This window comes from Pangasianodon hypophthalmus, chromosome 9 (assembly GCF_027358585.1).
Source record: "Pangasianodon hypophthalmus isolate fPanHyp1 chromosome 9, fPanHyp1.pri, whole genome shotgun sequence".
NCBI lineage: Eukaryota > Metazoa > Chordata > Actinopteri > Siluriformes > Pangasiidae > Pangasianodon > Pangasianodon hypophthalmus.
This window is the reverse complement of record NC_069718.1, coordinates 17191474-17202090: the sequence shown is the minus strand read 5'-3', so window position 1 is coordinate 17202090 and position 10617 is coordinate 17191474. Positions and strand designations below refer to the sequence as shown.

Below are 10617 nucleotides of genomic sequence, written 5' to 3'. Positions count from 1 at the left end.
ACTCTGAGGCAGATAGAAAATATTACTGTACCTCTGTGTGTAGACGTTGTAGTCAGAATTGTGGAAATTTGTTGCTCATTGCCATCAAAAGTTTCAATATTTATCAGTACTTGAGCTGTACGCATACCTGTCCTTCCATTTTTTAACCTTTTCCTCCTGTCAGTTTTTCTCCATGAGTGAACCTATTCATTCATTAAGGTTATCTCTCATGATCTATTTGTTATTTTTTATTTCTAAGCTCACCAACTAACAATAGCTTCTTAACCAGTGTTGATGCTGATTTGGGCTTTTTTCCCACCGCAGGGCAAATCTTCTTTATTTCTATGATCTAATTTTATATAGTTTGTATTTCAAATAACAAATCTGCTTTGTTTGTTCTGCCTGTAGTCGAGTTTAAAGGGTAGGCAAATTTTGGCTAGGTATCCAGATACCAACTTGAGCACTACTCCAGAGATTATGGTTTTTATAAAGGCTATTTGGCACAGACAACAGTGACAAAGACTGCAGAAGGTGTTGTATGCCATGTTCCTGGTAAGATCCTCTTCTGACCTGCCTTCATGCTGCCATATTGGTCTTATTGTAGATTTCTGACTTCTGATTTCTGACTTGTTCTTTTGCTGTTTTTGCTGGACATGTTGGATTGAAAAAAAAAATCGGATTAGAGCTGCCTATCACAGCATAGCCTTAGACACAACTAATATTTTGGATGTGTCTGTTTTTTTTATTTTTTAGAAATTTATGATGGTCTGCTTTTCTGACATTGGTCTTGAACTTCTTAAAATTCCATCCTCTTCATCCATTCTGTTATTCCTCATAAAACTATTATTCAGTGATTACTATGTCTTTTTCAGTCACTACTGTAAAATGGTAGTGACTAATCGAAAAGGTAGAAAAGATATATAGTTATGAGTCCTTGGAGTTTAATAGGTTAAAAGACACCAGAGTGAAATGCCGTGTAATATTCTAGAATTAACTTGAGACTGATTGCTAGCACTCTTGCATATGAACAATGATGCAGCAACACTCAGCTGGCAAAGACTAAGAAGATACTGAATCAGTCTAAACTTTTGTTTCATTTTAAATGCAGTGGCCTGGTGTACTGAGCCAAAACAGCAAAAATCTGTTGCGGTTCCATTCGCATATTGCACTGTTTGTACTTGTGTGTAAATTTAAAATAAATGTTCCTATTCCTCTTTCAGACAAGAATTCTGTTTACTAAGAAAAGCCAAGGCTTCTCTTATATGAGACATAAAGTCTAGCACTTACTATTCTGTGTTTCAGGGAGCTTTAAATGAAATATAAGCTTAAAGTTAGCATAGGAAACCATAATATCAATATTAGCCACTGACCTGACCCCATTTCATCACTCTACCTGCATGCTCATGTCTGTCATCTCTCAGAGCTAAATACAGGCTTACATCAGTGTGCAGTATCAAAAACACTCACTCTGTTTAGAGAGATTAGTGACCCTGAAAAGGTAATATTTAGCTTTAGCATTAATTCTACAGTAAACAATATCGCAAGAGCCTTTTTTTTTCTTTCTTTTTTTGGAGTGCCAGTATACGGCTTACTGGAAGAGGAATCTGTCTGCAGATGGTCTGGGGTTTATGTAGCTACTGTCTTTATATGGGTACATTTCAGCTCGGCGCCCTCATTCTGTTTGCAGCAGGTCAGTGGGATATTAGGTCGCGCTTGCATAATGGATGTAGACATTCTGGAATTATGGACTGCATTACTATGATTGATATGGCAACAATACGACTTTCCTTTTTCTTTTTCCCTGTATGTTTACTTATACTCTGACTGTTTTTCTCCCTCTGTGTAGGTCTGGCTGTGACCTGAAGGCTACCCTCTTGTAGAAGACATGGACTAAAGAAGAAGAGTGTGTGTGTGTGTGTGTGTGTGTGTGTGTGTGTGTGGGTGTGTGTGGGTGGGTGGGGTGTGGGAGAGTGTGTGTGAGTGAGTGTATGTGTGTGAGGAACAGCCTCTGGATATAACCATGGTGGTGAGGTGGCTGCTGAAGACGTCCCACTAAAAAAACCACAAACGAACTGAAAGTAAGACTGCAACCCTTTATCACCAGACACATAATATTTTGAATAATAGTATAGCGTAAACAGAAGTACGACATGAACAGTGTGTGAGTACTATATACATATGCAGTTGAATGTGAAAGTTTACGTACAGTTTTTTCGATGTACAAATGAGAACATATGAAGTTGCAGAATATTTTTTTTGCAACATAAAGGTTAATGACACAAAAAAGCAGTCATTTGTTGCATGTGTAAGTATTCACACCCCTGGGGAAATGTGTGGTAGTACTAACTACGGCTGCAATTACAGCAGCCTGACCACTTTTACTAAACCACTTTCCCAGTCCCTGCTAATGAAAAGCATCCCCACAACATGATGCTGTCTCCACCATGCTTCCTCCTGCGGGGATGGTGGTCTCATGGTGATGAGCAGTATAGGTCCTTGCTTAGCTCAATTTCTGTCTCATCAGAACAGAGAACCTTTTCCTTCTACTTCTACTTTATTATTATTTATCAGTAATAATAATTACATTATCAAGGTTATAACACAACAAAATGTGGAAATGGTGAAAAGGACAATACTTATGTAAGTCACTGTACCTTTAGGACTAAATGAAGAAGACAAATGTAATTTGTAACAACACAATGCTTGTAGTGTTTACTTGTTAGACAGAGACAAAAACTTAATTTGCTCTCAACTGTATACATTGTGTTATACTTTTATAAGCTATTTAGAACCTTATGGTTTCCTGATCTCAGCTGTGCTTCATAACTAGAATAAAAACAATTTGGTTTCATTATATTAAAAAACATCACACATACTTTCCAAGCACTTAGTTAGTGACATGGGCATATGCTAGGCTTCAATGCAAGACTGAATCCGGAAGATTTTCCTCATCATTATTTTTAATACTATAATAATTTATAAGTAAGTTTTCCTGTTAGGAATATTAGGTTGTTAATAACTTATTTGTGGCTTGGAGGCTTTTGCCCAACCTATTGTCCCAGAATTTCACCATAATGCCACTGAATGACTCATTTGACATCATTTGATGGGAAGCACAGACAACGGGGGTGAGGGCTAAGTCCTGTTCAACCTCAGAAATGTTTTATGTCAACATTAACCCCAGAGTTTATACCAGCAGTTTAAGCATGGGCTTGCCATGGCCTTTTACTTAATAGCCTGAGTGCTTTTCTGAACTCCTTTGCTTACATGCCATTGCACACACACGCAATGCAAATGGTGTTACAATTGTGGTAACTGGGTGAGTTAATCTCCTGCTAAAGTGCAGCACTGTCTGATTAATAATGTATAGGATAAGGAGAAGAAATATTATCATTTTGCGCAAGATAGCCACATCTTCATTTTCCATGTCCAACATTGCCTTGTAGGTGGTTGCTTTTTGTGGAGAGTGAAGCTTGAAACTTGAGTCCTCTGATTTTGATCTATAAACAGAAGTGTTATTTTATTAGCTCTGTTTGTGCATGGAAGAATGGATCAGGAAGGAACATGGATGGCAGACACCTAGTATTTGCCTTTAAAAGGAAAAATCGGAGAATTTCTATGCTGAGTAGGACTTTTGCAATGCCTGAATGCATAATAAATTTGATAAAACAGTTGTGTTTATAAGACATAATATTTTAACTACGTAGATGCTTTTTCTTCTGATCTAGCATTATTTCTCTAATTATGTTCCATGTCCTAATCCTATCCATAGGCTGGAACACAAAGCAGCATGTCTTCGATAAATACATTTAATGTCCCGTGTTCAGGATTGTGCAGTTTGGTGGGTACTATGCTCTAGGGAATAAAATGCACCCTCCACCCCTGAACTCATATATACACACTTTTATTACTCCTATCCTGATGTTGCCATATTGCTATTCATAATCTTACAGTCTGTTCAAAGTCTGTTTTTTTTTTTTGAAATGCAGTGCAAGGCATTCAGTGATCATACCTATCAAGTATTAGTAATGGTTCAGTTAACAGCAGCCTTCGAGCTGGATATTATTAGAGTATTTTGATTAAATGTCCATGAAAGGCCTGACTGGTACTAGGTATTAAGATGAAAAACAGTAATATATAAAAATACTATAATACAAATAATACTAATAATACTAATACTATAATAATAATAATACATGAAGTTACATGTGAAATACATGTGTATCATCACATTTTCATTATAGCTTGAATAATTATTTAAATAACATGTTAAAACTTCAAACCATAGTAAGAATAAGTGATTTCATTTACAGCCCAGAATCTGTTGCATTTTGTGGTAACACACAGAAGACTCTATGGCTTTAGACTCTATATAGGCTCTATATATAAATCAGCAATTACAGTGAAAATAAATCTGACTTCAGTAGTACTACTGTGGTCTTAAAAGTTTAGGTTTATAAAAATTTGATAGCAACTGCAAAGACCGTGCAAGCTGATTTAGTCTCAAACATGCTGTTATTGCAAACAAATAGTGTAGGCAAACTTTTTATTCATTTCAGTCATTTCCTCGATATCATTTCCTCCCCATGCTTTGTACATGACATCATTTACACACGTTGTCTTTGTAAATCACCTATGATACACCCACAAACTGCATGCCCGATTTCTCTGGTTGCACATGCACATTATTATTCGTTATTTGAGATCTTGGCAGATTAGGCTCTTTGAATTGCATAAGCATTCTAAATAAAGCATAAGCTATGCAAGGCATTAAAAAAGAATATTCTAAGTAATAGTTTTTAGGCTGGATAACTTGTGTGGTTCCTGGAGTTGTTTCCAGTCTACTTTTTTTAAGCATGGTACTACATTACAATCTAGTGTAAATGTGTATTTCAGTTTCCTACCTTGTTTCTCCAAACAACTGTCCAGTTATGAAGTATTTTACTGTCCTTTTCTTCTTAATACATGAGTAATTGTCAAAGTGTCCTGATGCTTACCATCTTTTTACACAAAAAATGGTGATCCACGACACACTTTCCTGCTTAATGTCTAGCATTACGCGGTGTTTAGGATATCTTTGTATTTACAATGTATTTTTACAATGTATTTATTTAGGTTGTCTTGGTACATACCATCTTGTTACCCAAAATAATTACCAAGTACTTTGGAGTCTGTACCACACATCTAACCAGGTAATATTTGGACCATAGGGGACTGTAAAAAGGAAAGATTACCCAAGCGGGTACACTGCCTTAGGGCAGTGTACAGATCTGTTCATGCTCCACTGATTGTATCATCCTCACTTCAGCATCAGTTCACATAGATATCACACATACATTAATCTTCAATGATGCTTACGATAAAAACATATAATTCTGAGATTTGTAGTGCTGAGCAGGGGACAGTTTTACTTTTTTGGGGTCTTTATAAACCTAGTAAAGGTCCCAGATCAACAGACCTAATCTGAAAGGCTTACTGTATAAACCCCCTGAAATGAGTCTTTCACATAATGCTCTGTATTATTTTGTTACACTGAATATACTGAATACACACATGCACACACACTCCTGCAGTCTGTTTGCCAGTATATTTGCTTATATATTATACCTGTGCTCTTATTTCCCAATGTAAAGCAATAGTGTGCGTTTATATATCCTGCTTTTAGCTCAGAGACCTAAAATTTTCGGTGTGTGTCACTGCCAAGGTCATGCCAAGGTCATGGGTCAAAATTGTGTAACCAGCTAACTGAAAAGTTTATGAAAAGTATATAATATTATAGAAAAAAGAGAAATGTCTGTAATATACAGTACACTTAGGCAAAGCTGAACTTTATGATCCAAACATTACATATACTTGTAGGTTTTGCTGCATGACAAAAGAGATAAGATTATAGAACGTCAATGTAACTATTAATGACAATTAGTCGTCTAAAAGCATGCTTGTTAGTAGGCTAGTATTGATGCACGTGTAGCCTGATAGTACATGCTGTTGTTTTAGTTGAACATGGCAAAAATATAAAGATAAAATTTTCAGTGATGTGGATAGACTTAGTCTAGTTAACATGATGGTCACTCCAATAACATTGTGATGTGTGCTTCCATAACATATCAAGCAAGCATCCACCCACACGTCTATCTACACTACATTCTATAGATATGTACTGTTGTATGCTATTTTTTATCAGTCAAACAAGGAAACATTGTTACCACTGAACTTTTCCTTGCAAGGGTTCAAGTATGACCAATAATTTCTTTAATGTTGCAGACACAGGTAACTGATTTCCTCTGTGCCTTCTCGTCTTTCTGCTCTTATGGCTATATTGCAGACAAGCAGCTTTGCTCCTTGAGCTTTCCAAAGGCATTATAAAATACAATTATTAGACATGCCAAAAAAGAGGGTACTTGTATAGTTGGAGGGCAAAAGGACAAGGAACCGAGCTTTCATAGGGGTATATCTGTTTATACGCCCGCCTGTGGCATTACCCTAAGTGGAAAAACTGTGTGTACATTCATCAATAGAAAGGGACCAGAGTAGGATCGTCACTGACCAAATATTATTTGGTTGGTGGACTATTCTCAGCACAGCATCAACACGGATGTGGTAATGTGTGTGTGGGTGTGTGTGTGTGTGACAAAGAGCATATGAGTGTATCAGGCACAGCAGCATTGTTGTAGGGTTTAAATGCTGTATACACTTACTGGCCACTTTACTACACCATGTTAGTTCATCATGTAGGTGTACAGTTAGAGACTATTCCTGTTTTTTCACTGTACAACTTGTGGCTGTTGTCTTTTATCACTGTCAGTGTTTGACCACAGGGCTGATGTTCGGTGGATATTTTTTTTGGTGAACTGTTTCTCAACCTAGTAGTGAAATTGAAGTATTTAAAAAGCCTAACAATGCTGCTCTTATACCATTGTCACACAGACCACCGTATTATTCTCAACAGTGTGCTGAAAGCGGTCCACCAAAATGCAAGTGGTAGTTGTTGTCCATTAATGGACAGGTAAGAGGGGGACTGATAAATTGAGCAACTAAGCAACAGATGGGCTATAGTTAGTAACTGTACCTATAGTGCATATGGTAGATTCTACCTATATGCTATTATGCTAGATTTGTCTGATATAGTGGCAACTGAGTGTGTGTGTGTGTGTGTGTGTGTGTGTGTGGTGTTTGTGGCCAGTGGAGCTGTTTCATCTCTGTGGGCACTGGGCAGTGTGTCTCACATTCCTCTCATTCTTATGTCACGCTCCATAAGTGATGGCAGGGTAGCCAGCTGGCTGACACACACACACACACGCACACACAGACAAAGGCCTCTGTTATTGTAGCACAGCCGTAGGTGTTGCCTCTCTGCCCAGGAAAGCTTGGTTTGGGCCGTTCTGACCTCACCAGAGCCGAACAGCGTGGCATTTCAGCAAGAGCAAACACAAGGACTTAAACTGAGTGTCCCAGTCGGAGTGGGCTGCTGCAGGATGGCACACACAGTGAGGATTGTTAGTGGAGGGAGTGATAATCAGAAAGTACTGTCCGCTGCTAAACTGGGAGCACAGACTGGAACATCACATCATCCTGCCTTCTGCCTTGCATTCCGACTCATTCACACTAGCGAGGGTGTGTGTGTGTGTGTGTGTTTGGGGTGTGTGGGGGGAAGGATGGCGGTAGGAGTGCTCGACATTCTGTATCTCCCACCTACCTTGCTGTGGTCATCTGAGGAATACTGTCACATCTGATATCACTTCCCAAACATTTTTCAGACACATCAGAGAATCCAGGACTATAATTAACCAGTCTCCAGTGCATGAAAAAAAGTAGAATGACATTTGTCACAAAGACAAAAGCATGAAGTAGCTAAGATATATCTTTTCTCTCTCTCTCTCTCTGTCTCTCTCTCTCTCTGTCTCCTGTAGATGAGAGCGTGAAGCTCTGGCTACCACGAAGGCCACTGCTGCAGGCTGGACAGCGCAGCCACATGATCACATGACTCTGGACATGGACGCGGTCCTGTCAGACTTTGTTCGGTCCACAGGGGCAGAACCTGGTCTGGCACGTGACCTGCTGGAGGGTAGGAGTTTTTATTTTAAATTGTACTGAAAAGGTGATTTCAAAATGGTTAACTCTTGGTTGGCTGATTGCAAATTTTTCCAATAAAGCAGAGATTTTCTCAGTACTGATTCTGGAGTGTTACAAATTAATTTAGTTTGTTATCTCACAAAATAGTAGGGGTGTAACGATCAGATGATTTGGCTAAAAGGCAACGATAGAAATTAGTCAAGGAAACCATCATAAATTGATTATTATTGATTATAATTCATTGTAAATTGATTATTATGTAAAAAAGTATACACGGCTAGTGTGTAAAAATAATCCTTATTTTTAAACTTAAGTGTAAATAGGCTAACAAGATGATTTGCCTGCAACTCTGATACTTAAAATAGTCCTTCTCTATGTCATGATCATTCGTGAATTAATAGTAAGATTAAGCCAGATACTGAACAAAAGTTTAAAAAATAGCCCCAAAAATAGGCTCAGTGTCCTGAATTGTAGCTTATGTTGGGGATTGCAATTTTAGCTAATGTTATAATAACAGGATTGCTTTCTGTTAAATATGTATCTTACTGAGAATTTAATGATGCAGACTGAAACTCAAATACAGTCATATTTCCCCTGTGTTGTCTCTGACCTTTTGTAATAGAACAAAACACTACAAAATAGTACAAGCATACAACTAGTAACAACATAGTGCAACCAAAATGGTGGTGAGAGATAGGAATAGGAAAGAATATATGAGAGCATTTCCAATTTGCATTTTAATGCACATTTATAGATCATTGCATGCCTCATTCTTTATGAGGGGAAATGTTTGAAGAAGTTGCTAGGCCATTTAAAGCAGTTTCTTGAGCATTAAAAGTAAAAGATTTTAGACAAGTTGCTTTTCAACATGCATTATTTTTAGTGCTTTAAAATTACATGTGAAAGGGCAAAAAACTGGAAAAACTGCAAATTGTAATGTAACATTAACTGACATTTGAGATTTGTCATTGTAGAATACTTCCTCACTGTTGTCTGCATACTGAAAAGCACCCAGTATGGCCTTTTGTGTGCTTTGGATGTAATTGTAGCAGTAATAAGTGCACTGTTTTATGCTCTACTCGGCTTTGTTCGGTTCCATAAATTGTGTCAGCAGTGGGCTACGACTGTGGAAAATAGTTTCCTTTGGCTAAGCTAACAATAATGAGCCATGTGATGCAGTGCAGGGCAGTGATGGATGGCTCTGTTTGCTCAGCTCCAGAGACTTCTCCAGTGCTCTCACTGACTTCAGGCCTCCATGTGTAGGGCTTCCAGACTCATCCACCAGTGTTGAATGTCTCCCGAGTGAATATTTCAGCTGCCATCCCATAGTGTCTGTGTGTTCTTTTGCATCTTTGTGCTCATAAATATGTAGTATAAACCCAAACTGCTGCCAAAGATGAATTTGAAAGGCTGATTGGAAAGGAAGAACTAGATTAATAATAATAATAATAATAATAAAAATAATAATAATCCACTAGTTTATGGTAGTACATCACATCGGTGGTTTGAAAATTGGGCCTGCACAGAGCATGATCCGGGTATCTTTGGCTCATTGGAAATATGTTGTTCACATACTGTGCATTAGGTCCTGCTTCTGAGTGGTGCTTAGCATAAGTACCATGCGTAGGATGCCATCTGCCATCGAAGGGACATGGTTTTATCAGAAATGGCTGAAACAGAAAGGCCTGTCATGTTTTCATTGCAATTGCTATTTGTTTCACAACCAGTTGTGGTATGTAAAAACTACAAACTGCTCCTTTAACATTCCTTACATGTGTAACCTTAAACATAAAGGATTTGTAGAACATATGATAATGTTTTATAAATTAACATATAGTTTATACACATTTCACCCCTGGACTGCTTGGGTTGTTGTGTTTTTTGACTCTGTCCGTGTGAACCAGTTTCTCCTGCGGTGTGGTAGACTGAAGCTTGGAGGAGTTCTCTGAAGTAATGCCATCTAATTGTGATCAGGGAGGTCCAGCCATGCATGGACACCGAGCTGATTTAACACTGCGTGTGATGGCTTTACGAGCCCGCTCCACCGGGAGACCGTTGTGCCTGTTCAGTGGAACTCATTCAGAAGTAGAGAGTTGCTGGCACTGGTGCAGAAAGCATGGACACAAAATCTGCACCCCTCCTAAAAAAGACAAGCATGAAAATAGAAGTACTGTTGATGGAAAAAGTGAAAGGGGAGGCAAGGCTCAGACTTTCTCCTGGTAAATTAGTGGAGATGAGAGACGGGTATGGTCTAGGGAATTAAGACTGACTGTGCTTGTCAGTCCATGTCTTATTCAACGCTTCCTCAACTGGTTCTGACAGTAGTCCTTTGATGTTCTGTCAGTGTTCTCTGAGAGTCCTTCATTCACCTTGCTTGACTTATCAGTGTTGAGTCAGCGTAAGAATATCAGGTCTATGGTTGTATTTTCCAGGCCTAGCTATCTGGAAGTGCAACTGGCTAGCAGCTACCATCGTCTTTACTTGCCACAGCAAGTCCACATCAGGCCGGTTTGAAGCTTTGCACCCAGACAGCCACTGATTGTACAACACTTAACTTTTTTGGTT

The 10617-nt window shown here is 38.4% G+C and overlaps 1 protein-coding gene across 3 annotated transcripts in view; it reads left to right on the top strand.

Moving 5' to 3' along the window:
* Positions 1 to 1943: 1943 nt before the first annotated feature.
* Positions 1944 to 10617, top strand: part of otud7a (OTU deubiquitinase 7A) — an 83240-nt gene continuing 74566 nt past the window's right edge. For all 3 annotated transcript variants that reach the window (XR_008302303.1, XR_008302302.1, XM_026919384.3), the window contains exons 1-2: positions 1944 to 2057; positions 7890 to 8044. Coding sequence is in view for 1 of the 3 variants with exons in the window: in XM_026919384.3 (XP_026775185.1) it covers positions 7960 to 8044 (85 nt within the window). In the remaining 2 variants the exon portion in view is untranslated. The remainder of the gene's footprint in view (positions 2058 to 7889; positions 8045 to 10617) is intronic.